The sequence below is a fragment of the Phalaenopsis equestris genome, unplaced genomic scaffold, assembly GCF_001263595.1.
Source record: "Phalaenopsis equestris unplaced genomic scaffold, ASM126359v1 Scaffold000002, whole genome shotgun sequence".
NCBI lineage: Eukaryota > Viridiplantae > Streptophyta > Magnoliopsida > Asparagales > Orchidaceae > Phalaenopsis > Phalaenopsis equestris.
This window is the reverse complement of record NW_018164444.1, coordinates 58,250,376-58,271,053: the sequence shown is the minus strand read 5'-3', so window position 1 is coordinate 58,271,053 and position 20,678 is coordinate 58,250,376. Positions and strand designations below refer to the sequence as shown.

Below are 20,678 nucleotides of genomic sequence, written 5' to 3'. Positions count from 1 at the left end.
TAGGGAAAGTCGTTTGGGAACTGTTTCTAGGACCGACGAGAAGGAGTAGAACAAAGACGATGAAGAACAAAAAAAAAAAATGGACGGAGGAGACCTCGGTGTGTAGATAAGATATTTTAGAACTTTATATGTAAATAGAAGAGCTTTGAGACCTTAATATGTAAAAACCCCTAATCTTTTTTATGTTATATTTAAAAATTGAGTGCTATGTATATGAATATGAAAATTTAGATGAAAATATAGGAATCCATACGTATTGCGTGGTATGCATGTAAATGCCCCCATAAAACAATGCTAAATATTTATTCACTATTAGGTCTGCAATATAATCGGCCTGAGTAATGATTGAATTTGACTTGATCGAAACATAACTTGTTTTTAGTCGAGCTTACACATACATGTTCATATTTTGCTTGCTTAAGATTTTTAATGTTCACAATTAATTTATATTTTACTTTATTTATATTATTTACGACAAATTAAAAATTAAAATAAATATTTAATTTTGTATATAAAATTAAAAATTAATTTTATTTGACGTGACTATAATACTCATAAATAAGTTATTAATTTGAACGAGTATAAAATCATAATGAAATAATTTCATAAATTTAAATAAATAATTAATTAAATAAATTTTAAATCAACATCCAATTATATCAAATAAATAAAAAAATATATAAGTTAAAGTATATTTTTTTTCTAATCAATCAATATAAATAAGTCATAATTAGTCCAATTTTATTTAAATAAAATAATATATAAATTAAAATATTTAATAAATCACTAATTCAACCATTAATGCATTTGTTCATGCACATTAATAAACAAATTAATTTTTAATTAAATTCAGATAATTTTTGTGCTTCAAAATATAATTAAATTATTTATTTATTAATCTAAATAAATATGATTCAGTATTAATTGAGCCCCCATTTGAGCTGTTCACCAAGTACATTAGTTCACTTACAGCCCTATTTACCGTTATCAAATTATTCGAAACAAATAAATAATAAAAATTAATTTTATTCAGATAATAGGCGACCGAAATAAATCCCGAAACGGATGCGGGCCGGATCCCAACATTTTCCAGACCCGAGGTCGAACCAACTCTGCTCAGCCAGCTCCACAAGAACCGGTTCACGTCACCGACTACAAGACCCCACTAGACACCCAGCGACCCACCTCTCTTCGACTGCCAACCAATCAAATTAACCCACGTAACACACGCAGCGCCTTCTCCATGTCGGTTTCAGAAGGGAAGCCGAGGCAGAGGTTGGGTGCGGCACCCAGCGAGCGGCAGGGCAGTCCTGTAGAAATAATTAGAACATTAAAAGCCCCAGAAAGTGCCACTAGTTTATAGACGGCGAGCCCATTCATCTCCCCCACCAGATATTTCTCCGTTTTAATTTCTTCGTTTTAAGGGCTTCGATCTTCCACTTTCTAGCTTCTGCGGTTGAAGTACCCTTCTTCTTCCTCTTTCTACATGAATATCTCCGGCGGGATCTGAATGCTGCTATGACATGAGTAATTCGGCGAAGTAGGCTTTCCAGCTGTGTATAACATGAATAATCTGGGGGAGGTGGAGGTTGAAGAGGAAGAAGAAGAGTTCTACGAGTCTCTTGATCGTGTTCTTTCGTCTTCGTGTTCCTCTACCTCTGCTTCAGATGACGACGGCGAGTATGGCCAGCACCAGAGCCATCGTCGCCGATCTCGCTTCCGGCCGGCTCCGGCGGTATCCTTTGACCTCTGGCTTTCAGAACCGGGGACAGTGGAGGAGCGACGTCGCCGCTTGCTGAATCAGATGGGGCTTGCCGGTGACCATTCTCTTGCGCGGGTGAAGCTTGATGCTGAGGGAGTTGGGTTTGGAACCTGTCATGTTAGGGAGGGGGAGATGGGGAGATCCGTCTCGTGCAATGGCCTCTTTACTCGGCAAGACGCGAGCAGTGTTACCTCCTCTGTCGGAGCTTTCTCCCGCTCCAGATCCGATGGCTCTGTTGAACATGGAGTTGTAAATTGTCAGCAGCCGCCGGCCGCTGGTAAGCCCCCTCTTGTCATCAGATCGCGGCCGTCCGTGGGGGGAGGCGTCAAGGTTTACCTTGGCAATGACATTGCAGGATTTGGCGAAGAAGAGGATGGGAAGGGGTGCACGATCAAGGACCTGGACAATGGAAACGAGTTCGTGTTGAGAGATTTCCGAGAGGACGGGTTGTGGAATAAAGTAAGGGAAGTAGGAACGGGGAAGCAATTCACGATGGAAGAGTTCGATGCATGCGTTGGAAGTTCTCCCATCGTGCAGGAGCTGATGCGGAGGCAGAGCGTGGAGGAGGGAGGGAATGGTAAAGGCTCGTCGGGCGGCCCGTCTAAGGACAGCGTTGGATCCAGCGAGGGTGGTAGTTCGAAGAGGAGGTCCAGCTGGCTTAGGAGTTTAAAGAACGTTGTGAATACGGGGAGCCAGCGGGATCGTCGCAGCAGCGACGAGAAGGATACTTCGTCCGAAAAAGGTGGGAGGAGGTCTAGTTCGGCTACCGATGACAGTCAGGACATGCCCCGGTTGCTTCACCACGGCCTTGAGCGGATGAAGGTCCGGCAGTATGGGAAGTCACAAAAAGAGCTTACTGGTTTGTACTTGAGCCAGGAGATTCAGGCTCATAGTGGATCCATCTGGACTATAAAATTTAGCTTGGACGGTCGTTACCTGGCTAGTGCTGGGGAGGACTGCGTCATCCATGCTTGGCAGGTGTTGGAGCATGAGAGAAGGCCGGATATGTTGATGGATGGGACAGGGGAGGAAATTCTTCGGGGAAATCCTTTCCCAGCGGCCACTAGTAATGGCTCGCCAATAGGTATACTTTCAGGGCATGGTACGGAGGGGAGTTCTTCTGAGAAAATGCGAAGGGCGAAGGATGTTGGTGGTAGGAAGTCTTTGAGCTCAGGGAATTTGAAGTTGCCTGAACAGGTATTTGCCCTCTCGGAGAGGCCGGTTTGCTCATTCATTGGTCACCTTGATGACGTGCTTGATCTCTCCTGGTCCAAATCTCAGGTAATTTATACACTTGTGAACTGTCTCCATTGTCTATTACCAGTACGTATAGAAAGAAAATAGCATATTGATTCATGACTTCCACGGATGTTATTACAACTTTCAACTTGGAAAGCAAGCCAAATGGTAGTGAACATTATGTTGGATGGAAGAAATAACTTTTTTTTCCTCATTTTATGTCTTTGGCTCATAGAATCAGGAACTTTATTTCGTTAAAAAAAAAAACATATTGAAAGTATGCTAGGAGTTTTACGGTTTTGCTGCCTTAACTTGCTACTTGTTAGCAAACTAAAATTTATAAAAAAAAATAAAATCATGAAAGGGTTTTACTTTGTTGCATCATTTACGGACCATTGGATCAATTGAAAGTGGTTTCAGCTTATGCTGATGAACAGCCCAAAAATTAGTAAGTTTAAAGAAACTAAACGTGGGTTTTTCTGGTGTGCTTTTATCTTGGGAATAATGCTGTGGTTGTGCCATTGGTCTTTAGAGTAAGATCTCTCTTTTCACTAAATGTGTGCTTGGCTTGCTTGAAAATGGGTGTAAAGTAAAAGGAATGTAGGATTTTAAAAATTTGCTATTTAGTTTGGATGAATTACATAATGTAAATTTTTGAAATTCACCCAATTTGGCCGAATTTTAAATACACTGTATGAGTGAAGGTTTGTCTACCACCACTGTCGCTGGCCACTTCACACTGCCAACCACTCGTCTTTGGCCAGCTAGTTGCCTGCCACTGACTATAGCCGATGTCACCGCCAACCACCATCATCAAGCATTTCACTGAATTCAATTTACTTAAACCAATAACAATAAAGTGATATCCTACATTTGCTTTATGCTCAAACAAACAACTCCGAACATTTTGAATGCACTGCATTTATTTGTTACTATATTCTTTTTTTACTATGCATTCTTTTTTCAACAAAACAAAGAACCCTCAAGTAGGTGTGTGCTCTCACTTTCCTCTAAAGATGGAGAAGCCTTTATCCCATTAGATCTTTCAGACATTGATTTCTAGCTCATTTGCATGGGACATTTCCTGTCAAAGTATAACAATCCCTGTGGTTGCACATTGTAAATGATGTTGTAGCTGTTTGCAGCAGAAAAACCTAGTGGGAGTAGGATTATTCAAATAAAAGAAGAGCAGCATATCCAATATGCAATTTTTTTTACCAAACATACACTAGAATGTCTTTAACATTGATCTGGGGTTCTTAGACAATGTATGAGGGGTGGAACAAGGGTTGGGTGCGTAGTAGGTCGGAGAGAACCCTACGGACAAACAATGGGATTTTGGAAGGGAAGAATGGGATTCTGCTGTTGTCCATGGAGCAAATAACAGGAAAACAGCAAGATGAACAAGTCTGTCATTGGACCATCCCTATGCGAGACGTAATCCCTCATCTGCCTGGGACACTCCCACGCCAGTCTTAATTTTTTCAAGACATTGAACTGATCCCTCTGCAGGACGCTCCCGCACCAATCAAAATTATAATTAGTGTGTTGATATTTGAAGTTGATCACTTCATTAAATTTTACTACATTTTCTTTTTTTGGTGTGTGAATAAATTTATTATTTCATATGAGTTTTAAATAATGAAGATGGAGGATCATTAAATTGAATTTCAACTGTTTGTCTAGACATCTTGACTTTTTTTTTAGTTAGATTTCATAGGATTTATTTAATGCCTTTTCAATTGTAACTAGAAAGATTAATTTCAATCTAAATTTCTGTTGCATGTCATTTCTGATTTGAACGTGTCTTTACAGTATTTACTCTCATCTTCCATGGACAAGACGGTCAGGCTTTGGCACTTGTCTGGCAACTCTTGCTTGAAAGTATTCTCACACAGTGACTATGGTATATTATAATACTTTTTTTTTCTTTTGTATATGATTCTTTTAATCATTTTGCTTTGTTATTTTGATTGTTATGGAATATTCCAACGCAGTGACATGCATCCAGTTCAATCCTATTGATGATAGATTCTTCATTAGTGGTTCTCTTGATTCAAAAGTCCGCTTATGGAGTATCCCGCATAGACAAATTGTTGATTGGAATGATTTACATGAAATGGTCACTGCTGCTTGCTATACACCTGATGGACAGGTTCTACAGCTAAGCTGATATACACATTGCAATGTTCTGAATTTTGAGAAAAGTTTTTCTTCTATTTACAAGAGATCTATCGGCATAATATCTTTATTCCCAGGATTTCCCTAATTGTTTTTTTTTTTCTTTTTTTGTGTGTGCTACCTTCTTCAGGGTGCCTTAGTCGGTTCACATAAAGGCAATTGCCATTTATATGACACATCTGGTACGGATAAATTGATTGTTTTGCACACCATACCTCTCCCCTTTCACCTCTAGAATTTCCAATCTCCTTTCCCGTGAAATTGTTCACTACCCACCCCCCTCTTCATTGCTTCTTCCAGATTAAACTTAACTTTTCATACTGCTTACTTTCTTCTAATTTGCCTAACCGTATTTTTTTGTTCATTTTGGTAGATAATAAGCTGCTGCAGAAAAGTCAAATTTATCTGCAGAACAAGAAAAAGAAGTCCAGTCATAAAAAAATTACTGGTTTCCAGGTATAGATGCTGTTATAATTATACTGATGCAGTCCTCGTACAATACTTTGACATACATGTTAATGATGTTTTCAGACTATACATAGGAAAGTATCATAAACATAAAATCACCAGTTTTGGCGCTTGAAGATGTTTCAAGATCTAACTAGATGAAATGAACTCAAAACTTTCTCACGTCTTAGAGAATTCAGCAGACAGTTTAATTAAGTATTATGATTCTTTTTGGGCTTTTTATATGATTTATATGAATTGTAGATCTAGCATTTGGAATACTAACATTAGGAAGTATAACTAAAAACAACTATTAAATTACTTCGTAGCTAATAGATAAAAACCCAGAAACTAGGAGATCTGAAATGCAGAACCATAGCCCTAAAGGCATAGTGGCCCAAAGGTGTGATACCGACAAATGGGAGTTACTGAATTCAACAAAAACAGGGGAAAGAATTGGGAAGAACTATGAAAAACATTAAGAGCAAGATAATGGCTAAGCACCACCTGGGCGCCAATCCAAAAAACCGCTGTATGGAAAGGTTTGGATGGACCGAAACCTATCAAGAGAAAACAAACACAAGGCTTAAAATCTTTCTACCCAACCCACACAAAACTTCCCGTATTTATAAAGGCTTAACTCTCTTATTAACAAGTATGTCATCTATAACAAAAAGACACAAATAACAAACTAAAACACAAATCAAGACATAAACTAAAATAAAATTCTAGTTCTTGTGTCTTTCTTTTGGGTTTGGCAAGGCTCCCTCATATCAAGCAACCTTAGAATCTAATTCTTAATGAGCAGCCAACTCGTAGGCATTGAAAGTGATGGATTCGCTCTAATCCTTAAGCAGGTTAAGTTAGTGATCTAAAACATCTTCTAACATTGTCACTGTTGAAACTGGATTAAGAGATTTCAAGCTCCAATTCTGAAGCATATCAATCCACTTGACGTTAATTTGTTGAGAACCATGATTAATAAGTACAGTTCTTGCTATAAGATATTCACCTTGTCTTATATCAGTGTAGGAATGCAGTGATTGGGCTTTCAAGCTTGATTGTTTTTTAAGCAATAATGTGTGATCTATATGATGTATATCAGCTGATGCTGATGGTTAAGACAAATAGAATCAACATGTCGTCTAGTTTGATCACTCCACATATCCCTTCCAACATGTGAATCTTCACCATCAACTCTTCTAACAATTGCATATTTAGAATTTTTCAGTCTAGAAAATTGGTTTCCCTTCCGAGATATTTATGATTAGAGACCGAAAAATAGTTATCGTCTACACGTACACGAGCATCAACGATGATTTCAATATTAAATATTCAAACCCATCGAAACTTGAGTCTTCTTGATGAAATGAATTTTCATCTCCTTCCTCAAGAATTTCATATTCTTTATTTGTCCAATCTTTTTGGTGGAATGGGTCTTCAATTTCTTCCTCCACCGCCTCGACATTGTGTGCCACTGAGCGTTCCTCCTTTCTTTTCTGCTCCAAGCTTACAAGTCTCTTTGCACACATTGCATTTTCATGTAAAAGATCCTTAATGGACACTTCTTGATTGGCTCTTGACATGTTCTTGCATTGAAGCATGATGTTTCATTGGAAAGTTGTAGAGGAAAGTAAGGAGAGGATGAAGAAGCAGCCGAGAGGAAGAATATAGGAAAAACGTATCCGTGAGAATAAAGAAGACAAACAACTACCTTCTAAAACTATAAATCAGCAAAGAAGAAACAAAAGATAAAAGACTTATTTATCTTTGGAGTAGGCGAGTGGAAGAATTGTAGAGAGCAGAAAGATTGTAGGAAGGAGACAATCTTGAACCGCAATAAAAAAGAAAACCAAATGGGAGGATAGTCTCTGATACCAAAATGGAACAGGTGAATGAACTGGGAAGAATAGTGAATAAGATGAAGAACAAAATAATGACTAAACTCCGCCTAAGCGCCAAGTTTGGATGGACTGAAACCTCCCAAGAGAAAACAAACACAAGTCTAAAGTCCTCTCAACCCAACCCATATAAAACAACCCCTATTTATAAAGGCTAGACTCTCCTAATTACAAGTATGCCATCCTAAAACATAGAGACACAAATAAGAAACTAAAACACAAACCAAGACGTATAGATTGAAATAAAACTCTACACTCATGTCAAGGTGAATCACATGTTTTTGATGCCATTGCTTCACTTAGATTCTTGTGGCAATGCTTATGTCTACCAATCGTTCGTCTAAACTTAAGATAACTAAATAAACAAAAAGTGAACAAATATGATTTTAAATATAAGATAATAGTGTGAAAGATAAACAAAATATTAATTTCCTATATGTGATGCCACTTATTGCAAAATAATTTTTTTTCCTAACTTCACATTATGATAAGAACTTCATATTCATCGAAAGAATATTTACATTCAAGAAGGTAATTGTTTCAATTCCGTATAGTATCGTGAAAGCGAAGCAAATCAATCTAGTATAAGTGATTCCAATTAGTGCCAAATATATTTTTTGTTAAACTCGACATTTTGGTAAGAAATTTACATCTATTTAAAAAGTACCTTGCCATGGAGTATACTTTCATTGCGCTGCTAATATTTAGTTATTAATGTTACACGAACACAGACGCAGACACAAACATGAGGATACAGACATGATACAGAAACGAGACACGTCTATCATTGAAAATATAGGACACAAACACATGTTTGATATGCTATGGTGCGTGAATACTTTGTTTATTTATTAAGGGAGTGAATATCTAATTTAATGTCTGATGAACTACCGATCCTCATCTGAGTTAAAATTAAAGTTAAAAAAAAGCTTCAACTTGATTATCCATTGATGATTTGAGTGAAAATTAAAATTTGATATCTATTACCTTGTAAACATTCTCCATATCTGAACTATAAAACTGACAAATAGATACAATTGTCTTTTGAATATCATGCAGTCTTGATTTCAATATAATTGAGCATCTCTGTTGGAGTTGCAATAATGACACATATACATTGTCCAAGAATAGTAATACTCATGCAAGAACTCAACCCACTTGGCAGTTTATAGCTATAATTTATTTCATTAATTTATATATTATAGGATATGATGATTATTATGTTAAACAAATTCCTACAAAGAATGGCGCAAATAGTAGAATGCTTGCATAATGGCATAAATTTATGACATGTATTTTTTTTATTCAGTGTTATGTAACTTGTCAAATCGGATTTCGATGATCTTAACTTTTGTTCCCAATCATGCCCAAAACTGACACAACATAAGTTATATAAAAGATTATGGAAAAATCGTAAGGGGAAAATAACAGCATTAGATTACCCTCTATGTTTTCTAGAAAGTTAATTTGTGTAACCCACTTACGCCTTTTAAACTATTGATTTTAACTGGGTGCTTATTAGTCTAGTTTGTTTGTTGTCATGTATTGGGTTCAATTCTCATTTATACAAAAAGAACTCATATCATGTGGACTTTGGGGTTAGCAAAAAAAAATCTCATTTATATGGCAATTCATAGGCAATTTATAAAAGTCATCATGGTTCTATAATTCCTATCAATTCTAGCGGGCTCTTAAAAATGGTTTTCTTAGTTGTAATACAAGTACAAAAACTTGAGATGCTTTTATATACTACAACTTACTACATTTCTTATAATGTGAACACTTAAGGTTTATTTAGATTTGGGAATGGAGACTTTCTATGGGTGTAAACCCTCGTATCTATTTTTTTCTCCATATTGTGAGAACTAGCTTGATTAAAAAGATTGCGCGACTTTTAATTTCAATGCATTTGCTCTATGATAATGGTGTTATCAAATATTTATCTAGTGCTTCTGTTGTGGGTGTGCGGATTGACATTAAATAATTTCATAATCCAGGGTGTATGGGGCAAACACAAGTCTGGAGAGTACAAGAGCCATGCTTTTTACAAACTATATTTAAGTTAGGGAGCTATATCCTGTTACTGCAAGCACTAGGTCTGAAAAAATTTTGTGACTTGGGATCTTCTCAGTCATTGAACCTTAGCTATGATTGTTGGGGCACCCTGTGAATAACCATGGATCACTTTGTTCAAAGCAATTTCTTAAACAATTGGTTAAGTGTAGTAGGAGTGATTATATTCTATAATCAACCTTCATGGTTGAAGATGAGCATCCGTTTGTTGAGATTAACATATTTTAATATAGTTGATTCCCATAAGGCATAGTTAATACAGGTTTCATAACACTTCCTCCATGGTGTGAAAACTGAGATAAATTTATATCACCATTTAGTGTGGAACACAAATCATTCTACATGCTACCCCTTTGGCTGAAAGCCAGAGCAGATTATATGGTACACTTATAATTGACGCTAAAGCAGAACATATTACCTCTTATAATCTCAACCAAAATAGATGAAGTATCAACCCCTTTAGTTGGATGGCATTTTTTATTTTATGTTATCCTGGTGGTTGAGACCTTTTTTTTATGTCTTAGCATCTTCTTTACCGAAGTAAAGACATTCTTTGTGCCTAGTGTTGATGCTTTAGTGCTTGACACAATCAAGAGGAACTCACAAAGCCCTTGGTTACATGACACATTTATTGAGGCAAGTTGTTTTCTCCAGGAGATCAACATCATTGTGCAAACTTCCTAAAATTTCCTTTCTATCTAGAAAGGTGAACTCTTTCCGAGCACTTAATTTGTAAGTGAATAGGCATGCTTTGTGTGGAAAATCATGCCTACCTTGTGTTTTTCATCTTTTATTTTCTTCAATATTTCTGTGTTAAGGCCATTTTAATTAAATTTAATTTTCCCTCGACCACATCATGAACAATTTTAAAACCTTGTAAATTCATTAATGGTCATAAATGCACTTCTTCAATTTGATGATTGTTTATATTTGCCATCAACATGGTGAATAATAAGATGCTAATAAAAGTACAAAGCTTATGAATGATTAGCCATGCTGAGCGACTAACCTGACTCTAAAATTTGAGTTATTGGGTTAAAGTAGTTGATAAGATGCAACACGAGGATTACAGCCAATGTAAGCTTTTTTTTTTTTTTTTGGGTTAAGGCATCCGTTGGGCCAAGTCTTATGGTTAATTTCCCAGTTAAATATGGGGGAAAACCTTTGATTGAGGATGTTTGAGGCTTATATTACATTTGCGTTATGCGATATTTTGAATTACTGTTCTTGTACTCATAGATGGTAGGGCAATGATGTTAAACTTGGTCAAGCTTCTATGATTCCTTCTTTTAGGGTCTGTTGGAGTACCTTGTTCTAAATGGTAGAGAAGGATAATTTTTTTCTTCTTAATTTGAAAATCTTCATCAGCAAATATAGGTTAGCTCATTTAAGTTAAATTTTTAAACTGAGTAAACCACCTGGTGCGACCAATTTTGCATTTGAGCTTAGTATTAGAGCATTCCATGTTTTCTCATGTACGTCAAATGATTCACTTACTCTTAAAGCTGTTTGTAGAGGAATGAAATGGCTTTGATATGTGATATGTTAATGTTATAGTAAAAAAATTTTGGGTATTTGCCACATCTTCATTGCATGTGTATTTTGAATAATATCATGTGGACTCAATATGATTTTGGCTCTTTTGTGAGCTCAGCTTTAACAAGCTCGAGACAAATGGTGGATGAATGGCAGCTCAAAGCATGGAGAGTTTAATAATTATTTTTGTGTGCTTGCTGCTAGATTATTTATTTATATCTAAGTTGCCAATTAGAGAGTTCGAATATGATTGAGATTTTCATACTTAATACAATACAATCGTAATTGAGAGAAGTTGAAGGACCTTTGCATCTTTTTTGACATTGGTGGAGACAATGATGATGTGGTTCCCTTTGATTATGACATTTAATAGTTGCACGCATTATTTGAATGTTTACAAACTTTAGTTTAGTGTATTTTAATTTTTAGGGACTATTGATAGGGTAATCATCCTATGAGTTTAAGTTATTTGTTTGGTTGAGTGGACAACGGCGTCGATCCTGAGGCAGCTCATGATAATGCTTATCATCAAGAAGACAAAGGCTTTCAGTTCCTTATCAACATAGTGAGGCCTCCCTAGGAGTTGGTCATTATTATTATAGCATGAAGCAACAACGCCATTAAGCAGCAAGCATGCGCTTGGCTTTGATGCAAATTTATATATATATGGAAGAGTAATCCCTCAGATTTTGTTTTTGGAAGTCTCTGCTTTTACCGTTTAACTAATGTAGTTGTAACGTTCAATTTTTGTTACTTGGGAGAGGAAACGGTGAGATGAAGGAGAAGAGACGGGGAAATTGGGGATAAAGAGAAGAGGAATCAAACATACGGTAAACCAAAGAGGGAGGACAGGAAGCCAGGGAGTCGGAATTCAAAGAGGTGAATTTGCCTATAAAACCATCACAAACGAGTTGAGGGAAGGCGTCACAGTTCACCTGATGGCTAAACGACAAGATTCGATTTCGTGCTATTGAGCCGAAGGAGAAGAGGTAGCCATTATCTAGTCGGACCAACAATGTTGGGCTCACGAGCAAAAAAGAGGAGAGAGAAATAGCTGCAACGCCGGTTCGTGCCAAGGAGGCTCGCGTGACCTACGAGCACAGAGTAAGAAGCCAAGGAAACACATGGAAGGAGAGAATTGGATCTGAAGGAGGAGAAGAGCGAGAGAGGAAGAGATATTGATATAATCTACAAATGTTTTTTGATGCAAATGTTTAATTTTCATATTATGAAATAATTGATGCATTATAGTATTACATGTTGAATGATATAATCTACATAAAGTTATTGTATATGTATGTTTGACTATGATGGTGTCACCTTTTGATGGTGCTAGTGGGGGAACACTAAGGTACTCGTGCAAGTATATGAAAAGGGATATTGATATTGATGTGCTTGAATTGACAAAAATTTTAGTTGGTGCTCCTGTAACTTTTGTACAGATATAAAATGACATTGATACGCTATTGACATATTATGATTCATTGATAGCATGCTAAATATTTATATTAATTTATTAGCAGGTTAAACTGACATGCATCTTACTTTTCCCTTTTAATGTTGTAGCTTAAGAGTACGCGTATTCACTGACTCGTTTAGTACACAGTTGTTTTTAAATAACTTTTCAGGTTAATTAAGTGATTAAAGATGAGTGATAGAAAGGAAAATTTTTATTAAAGACGTGAACAAACAATAATGAGGTAAGTTTAAATATATTATTTTAAATTAAATTGATTTGTGACACTTTTATTTATAAAATGTTATTTATAGAAAATGAATATCAAAATTTTTTTTTTCCACCGTCCGATCGTCTGTTCCCGTCTTGGTTAAGTCCAAGCTACGGTCTAGGTTGTGACAGTAGCAGTCAATAACATGATTTTAACTTTCCTAATATGAAGTTTTTACTTTCTTAGAGTTGAGCTTGCCAACCTTAATTTGGGTTAATGCTTGAGACTTGAAATTTATTTTATTTGGTAATCTCGAGACAACTTTTTGGCATGCTATAAGTCAACATAAATATGTAAATTCTTCTTACAATTGACTTTTTCTCATTTAAAATTGATCTTTTTATTGTCGGTGGATGTTTAATAATTGATTTCTATTCCTAATTGACATTTCCTGATTTTCTGCGATGCGAGGTGATTGAGGCCCTTAACTAAATTGTCATTTTTTTTTTCTATTCCAAAATTTATATTATTTTATTATGCCGTACATCTTTTGAGATAGGATTGTGTCAACTTTGCATTTTTTAGATAGAGAATTTGATTAATGGAATTTCATATTTTTCTCATTATTTTTTTAAATTTTTTCTCTTTTCTTATCAAGTTATTTTGTTTTTATCTTTTGTTTTTGGCAAAAATTGGAGACTTTGAATCATAAAAAAGATATACACTAAGCCCATCTTATCAAATAATCCAGACAAATCTAATGAACTAAATCCTTTATTGAGGCGGTCAGCCACTTGCTCTCCAATGGCTACATGACTTAGCTCCAGTAGCTTATTATTCAGCTTTTTTTTATGAAGAATCTATCAATCTCCACGTTTGATTATATCGTGTTGCACCAAGTTGTCGGCCATGGCCCTATACTCTGCCTTCGTTTTTAATCTCATTGCTACAGAGTGTTTCTTGTTCTTCAAAGAGACGAAGTTTTTCCCTACGAACATGCAGTGTCCTGAAGTGGATCTTATGTCATCTGCACAATTGGCCCAGTCAACATCACAATAGCTCTCAATGTTTATATGCGTATTCTTCCTAAAGTTCAACCCTTTTCCTGTTGCACTCTTCAGGTACCTCATAATCTGATACACTGCTTTCATAATACCCTTATGTGGATTATAAATATAGCGGCTTACCAAAATTCTTGTCATAGCCAATATCATATGTTTGACTGTACCCTTTCACCACTAATCGTGTCTTATAACGTTCTACTTTCCCTTTAGGATTTTGTTTTATTGTGAAGATTCACTTATACACAACTACTTTTTTCCCTACTGGTAATTGTATTATCTCTCATCTTTTGTTCTTATCGAGAGTACTAGTTCCTCCTACATGGTAACCTTTCACTTTGAATTTTCATCAGCTACCTGCCAACACTTGAGTATAGAGTGTAAAGATGCAATGATTGCTCTGTGTACAGAGAGATGACATGTTAGAGCATGAGACAAACTGAGCAATGTCATATGAGAAATCAAAACAATCAAGTGAATAACGATCAGGAGAACGACTCAGATTGCTACGAGAGGTCCTTCTTAAAGCTATTGGAGTGGGAGGAGAAGAGAGAGGAACCATATCACCTGGGTAATCAGATTCTGAAGTGGAAGATGTAGTTTTCTCAGGATTCAGGTAGACCGGGACAATGGACTTGATGACATGAGTGGTATGACAAACACTGTTTCCGGACTTGATGACACGGGTGACACGGCATATATTGTTCCTTCATTCTGCCTCCTCTTATACACATTCAACTCACTTTGAGCTTGAATCCCTCCACCTTAAAGTTGATTTTTCTCATTTTTTTACTCTTCTTCAATTGATTCTTCTCACACAACAGGACAAAACATCATTTCCACTTGCACCAATCTCTGACCATCACTACTCTCCTCTTCACGTCTCACCTCCAATATCTGATGAGTCACCAAAAGGTGAGGTTGCCTTTTCCATTTAGTATGGTTCAAACTCTCTAAAGGACACATCCAAGCTCACCCTCTTCTCTATTGGACTCCAACAAATATACCCCTTTTGGGTAGCAGAATAACTCACGAAAACATATTTCATAGCTCTAGGATATAGTTTCCCTACTGATGGTTTGTTGCCCTTCACAAAATATACACAGCCATAAACTTTTAATGGGAGGATATTACTGTTTTCTCTTTTTAATATCTGCTAATGAGACTTCCAATTTAACACTCTCGAAGGCATTCTATTAATTAATTGAGTTGATGTCAAAATTGTTTGCTCTCACAAGTGCTTTGGGATACTCATTGTGGTCATCATGCTTCGAGCTATCTCTGGATGTTTATTCTCTCTCAGTTACTATGTTTTCTGTCTCTGTGTATGAACATGGAGTTTAATATTGTATCTTTTTGGCTGACAAGTATTTCTCAAACGCCTTGTTGATATACTATCTCATCATCAAATGTCAATACCTTCACTACTGCATTGTATTGAGTCTGAATTGTCATGTGAAAGTCTTTAAAGAAGGCAAGCACATCACTTTTATTTCTCATCAGATATAACCAAATAACATGAGAAAAACAATCAATGAAAGTCACTAAATATTTATAACCATCCAGAGAAGTTTTAGAATAATGTTCTCATAAATATGAGCGCACCAAATCAAAAACATAAAAACTTCTTATACGGGAACTAATAGAAGAGCTTTTGGTATGCCTACCAAAATCACAAACATCGCACATAAGTTTTTTTTTTTTTTTTTACTTTTCATACAATGATGGATACAAACGACTTAATAGACTAAATGAAGAGTGTCTTAGGCACCTGTGATGTAGCAACAAAACATCCTCTACACTCCTCTCAAATCCTCCTACTCTAGCATTCTCAACCATGGATGCCATGGCTGGGTTCATCCCTTCTCTATCCAAGTACCAGAGTCCACTATGCCACGTGTCAGTCCTAAATCTTAAGTTAGTTCATTTCTTTTATATCAAATGAAATAACACATTTTAGATTGTTTGCTGGAAAGGAATGAGCATGCAAAATATTAAACAAAGTTATCAAATTGTCACACCTCACTATACCCTTACCAATCACAGACCGTCTTGTACCATTAGCAGTTTGAATGCTCTTTGGAGCTATTAGGTGAGTATAAGAATAGAACTTGTTAGCGGTACCCGTTAAATGCTGAGATGCACTAGAATCTGCTATCAATTCTAGTGAACTTGTGGTGAATATAGAGACAAGAGCATGTATATCACGAGTATTTTTGGCTGAGTGAGCATAATTAGCAGTGTTCTTTTTGGATGACAATAAGGTGGATGCATCCTCAGTTACAATACCTTTCGCCCTTCACTTTCTCTTCAATATCTCTAGTAAACTACTGTTATCTTTCCCTCGTTCTTTGCTACCATCGGATTTGTCCGCTAGCCTCCACTTCCACCCCTTAGACCCCACAATTATGATTACGATCACAGCATCTAGAGTGTCCACATACACCCATCTCTCTCTTCTTGGGTGGTTTTGGACAAGCCATGCTCAAGTGTCCCACTTCTCCATAGTTGTAGCACCTGTGGGTTTCTCTAAGCACCTGCCATACCTGAGTTGATGCAGCCTAAGCTAATCGCATACATGGACGTCCTCTCTGCTCAGAGTGTAGTCTCATGCAACTTTTCTCCTTTATCATCAATTTTACTATTCCTCAGCCTTCTTCGGTCTCTCACGTATGTAGAACCAAATTTCTCTCCTCCACTGCTCTGATTTCACGCGCTCTCTACCTCTGCACTGAGTTGTTCGTGCCACTTTATGGTGATCCAACAACCAAAGGTGTCGTTGATTCAGTTCTAGGGCACGCTCAAGTTCGTCTTCGACTTCCCAACTTGCTGCAATCGTGATCGTATCGCCATTGTTCGCACTGCAATCTGCTGGTTGTTTTCCGAGCAAGTTGTGATCCCTTAGTCGCCTTCCTAGTGAGCCGCCATCACGTCGTCGCCTTCTCAGTGGGCCGCAGTCCCATCATTGCCTTCTCAGAGGGTCGCAGTCCCATCGTTGCCTTTGATGAAAAAGCAAAGGGTACGCTCACAGTCGTCGCGATCCGATGGTTGCCTTCCTAGCAAGCTACAATTCCTTCGTCGCCTTCCCATTGACTCGCGATGACGTCGAGGGTACACTCCCAATCGCTGCCACTTGCCCTGAGCCGCGATCTCATCATTGTCTTCCCAGTCACGACTTCTTGCACCGATCAAGTTGCACCACACCGATCTCGACAATGACAATGGCTGGCTGCTAGTATTAGGGCTTTCAAACCATGAAGAAATGATTATTTTGGTAAAAATCTCATTTCTTTCATTCATGAGTTGGGCTTCTATAGAGACATACGAATTATTTACAAATAACCCCTAGACTTCCTCTATATTTTCTATTTACAATTAGCCCCCTCAAATTAAGATACAAATCTCAACAACTTCAAAAACATTTTTCTTGTCACCCCCAAGAATAGGGTTAGTGAGGAGTAAGTTGAGCCTATGTGAGGCAATGATTTGCTCAAATCATGATTTCATCAATTACTTCATTAAGATCTTTCTTGTCACCCCCAGAACTAGCTAAGTGAGGAGCGTTTTGAGGCTATATTTACCGCATGAATGAAAAAAAAATCACAAATATCAAGATAGGTACCGGAGAATTTATCTTGCACAATTAGGAGATAATTATTGTTACTAGTGTCCATCCAATTAACGGAGATTTAAAGACGAAGACACTTGCTGCAATGATAAGCATTTGAAATACAATCGAAGGATAAATAATTCAAAGATTCAAAATTCAGGGGCCGTTTGGGATCACTTTTGATTTTTTTTTTTTTTTTTTTTTTTTTTTGGTTTTAAAACAAAACATGTTTGATATATTTTAACTTATTTGATTGTTTTAAAAACACACAAAATAATTTTGTATATGTTTAGATATTTTAAAAAACACTTAATTTTTTAAAATAAAAAATACAAAAATTGCACTAAGCAAAATTTTTTTGAAGAAAAATAAAAAATAAAAAATAAAAATAAAAATGAAAAACAAAGTGATTTCAAACATGCCCGAAGTTTTTGCAAAGGCTGATTCCTCCTTTTTTGGTAGTGAAAAATCTCTCTTTTCTTGTCCTACTACAAATAACAGGGTTCTACCAAAACTTCTTCTTGCAGGGTAGCCGAATATGCTCTTGTTACATTAACCGAAGTCTCTTATTCTATCTCTGCTTGCTACAATATTTTTTAGGACTATTTACATACATACCACTCAATTCCTATGTATCTCACTTGTTAAAAGTTAGATGGTATTTTTGTTGTGACATGAAAGATCTAGGTGGTATAAATGTAAAAGTTTTGGTGTCCAATATGTAAATACTTTAGTATTGGGTAAAATCCCCTATTTTGTATAGCTCCACGTCTTCATTCTCTGCTGCTATGCCACCCCTAGCCTACCCTTCTCCATCTTTATGCAGCTGTTAGATAAAGAGTTTACATAAATCTGGAAACTTCAATAATCTACATGTATGAAAACAATTTCACAAATTTTTTGAAATCTATTACATGTTTCTTGGACTTTTCTCTTCTCATTAATATCCCAAATCAAAATACAATTTGAACTTACAATAATAAGAGTATTATCTTATTAAGAGAACTCTAAATTTGAAAGGAAAAGCATTTCCACACTACCCATTCAAAACAAACTGGCATTTCCGCTGTAGACTTTTTGAATTTTTACTGGAATTATGTTGGACTATGTAGGATATTGTTGTTGAATATATGATTACGTTCATCTTCTGGGATTCAATTATAAAATTACTCAACTAATTTGTTTTTCTTACTACCTTTGATATCGAGATCAGAACCAGTCATTTATGTCCTATTATTGCAGCAAGTAATTGTTTTTAAAGAGAAATATATTGTCATGAACTAGTACCAAATTCCATCAGATACCATATTTTCATAGGTGCATGAGGTTTTGTATTTTCTAATAATATTTCTTTGAACTATATAGTTATATTTTTTGTGCTTTTGTAGTCGATAACTCTAATTAGTACCATGAAACAGTTTATCCCTGGTAGCTCATCAGAAGTTCTAATCACCTCTGCTGATTCGCGGATTAGGGTCGTTGATGGGATCAATCTCATTCACAAATTTAAAGGTTTTTTCTTTCCTTCACTATTTATCATTATTTTTCATGTAGCAATCTAGTTGGTTCATATATCATTTACAGTCGCCTATGCATATAGACCTCAGTAGAATGATATTTTTGGCACCTAAATAAATTAGCCGAGCCATTGTGGGATGAACCAAACATCTTTAGCTAACTAAAGCTTCTGAACCTGAGTCTGTTTTAATTCATTTCTTGCAATTTATTTTTCTTAGGAAATTTACTTATTAATCATACAAATTTTATTTATTTACATATCTGACACTTAAAATTTTCATATTTAAATACATAAGAATTGTGTGCTATGTATGTAAATGTCCCCTTATTCCATTGGGCGGGTTGGGCGCTCAAACCTCCCGTCGGTTATTACAAAATTCATACATGTATTTCTTTTGCCTAGACAAGTTCAACTACATAACCTCTCTTTAAATTTCTTTTTTGGCCTTCCCAGCTACTTAATTCCTACTGCTAATGTTTCATCTATTTATTTAAATTTAAGTGCGTGCAAAAAAACTTAGAGAAATCTACATACATGCCACAAAATTCTTTGATATTTGCATGTCTAACTCTCAAAAATTTGATTTTTACATATTTAACAACCGTAGAGCTAAAACACACCTAACTCATCTAAAAATGACATCTTACCACGCCCGCACAACATTCATCTAAAACATTCATTCCGTCGCCTTCCTCCAGGATTTCGAAACACCAGCAGTCAAATTTCAGCCTCCGCGACACAAAATGGCAAGTACATCATCTGCGCCAGCGAAGACTCCCACGTGTATGTATGGCGGAAGGACTCTGATACCCGTCCAAGTAGAACCAAGACCTCCATCTCCATCACACAATCCTACGAGTATTTTAACTCTCAGGATGTCACAGCAGCAATTCCCTGGCCAAATTCTACCTCCACTCCAATAGAAAACAACCTCAATTCTCAATCAAAACCAAATAACAACAACTTAGAGTCGCTCAATGAAACTACCCTTCAAAATAATGCCCCTTCGCCAGCATATAGTGATAGGGTATCATCTACTTGGCCCGAGGAGAAGCTTCGTTCATCAACTGGCAAACATAACCGCCTGAGTAGTGGTGATCTTTCAAAGCCCCCGCCGCCACTGCAAAGTGGCGGCTTGGCTTGGGGCATGGTGATTGTAACGGCTAGCCGAGGTGGCGAAGTCAGAGTATACCAAAACTTCGGCTTTCCGGTTCGTACATGACCGGCCAGAAATAGCCACACTTCTCGCCAACTTTGTTTTGGCTGAATCAATTTCATTTTGAGGTTTCAAATCTTCGGTGTATAGAGAATGAAGATGGAACATATTTATTTGGCAGATTGGGGGTCTCATTTCTTTAGGGGTATTCAATTGAAATATCCCCTTTTTTTTTTAAAATACATTTTCAAGTGAGGAGGAAAAAAAGAAGTTTATGCAGCCTGGAAGGTTTTTTTTTTAAGATTGGGGCATTAATTAGCCGCGCTTATTTTATATTTTTTTCTGGTTGGATGTATCCAGGGGAAATATGATAGAGGTTTGGTGTATAGAAATCTGTATCAGAATTGACAATTTTTACATTGGTTCATGAACATTCGAGTTATTATTTTAATGGAGAAGAATTATACAGGAAGAAAAAAAAGGAAAAAAAGAATGTTTTCACAGATTTTGTAATTGTTTTATGGCA

At 36.4% G+C, this 20,678-nt stretch overlaps 1 protein-coding gene across 1 annotated transcript; it reads left to right on the top strand.

Annotated features, from left to right (window-relative positions):
* Positions 1–1,212: 1,212 nt before the first annotated feature.
* On the top strand, positions 1,213–20,385 carry LOC110026303 (WD repeat-containing protein 44-like). The gene is made up of 7 exons (XM_020727194.1): positions 1,213–3,043; positions 4,817–4,907; positions 4,999–5,156; positions 5,313–5,364; positions 5,556–5,638; positions 18,896–18,989; positions 19,695–20,385. The coding sequence occupies exons 1-7, from the start codon at positions 1,565–1,567 to the stop codon at positions 20,216–20,218; spliced, it is 2,481 nt and encodes an 826-aa protein (XP_020582853.1). The 5' UTR covers positions 1,213–1,564; the 3' UTR covers positions 20,219–20,385.
* The last annotated feature ends 293 nt before the right edge of the window (positions 20,386–20,678 follow it).

What these genes read in the sequence shown, in the direction of transcription:
- LOC110026303 (XM_020727194.1), top strand. Translation starts at nt 1,565, where the DNA reads ATGAATAATCTGGGGGAGGTGGAGGTTGAAGAGGAAGAAGAAGAGTTC. An exon ending in TCTCCTGGTCCAAATCTCAG is followed by an intron (nt 3,044 to 4,816) that starts GTAATTTATACA and finishes GTGTCTTTACAG; the next exon opens with TATTTACTCTCATCTTCCAT. An exon ending in TCTCATTCACAAATTTAAAG is followed by an intron (nt 18,990 to 19,694) that starts GTTTTTTCTTTC and finishes GCCTTCCTCCAG; the next exon opens with GATTTCGAAACACCAGCAGT.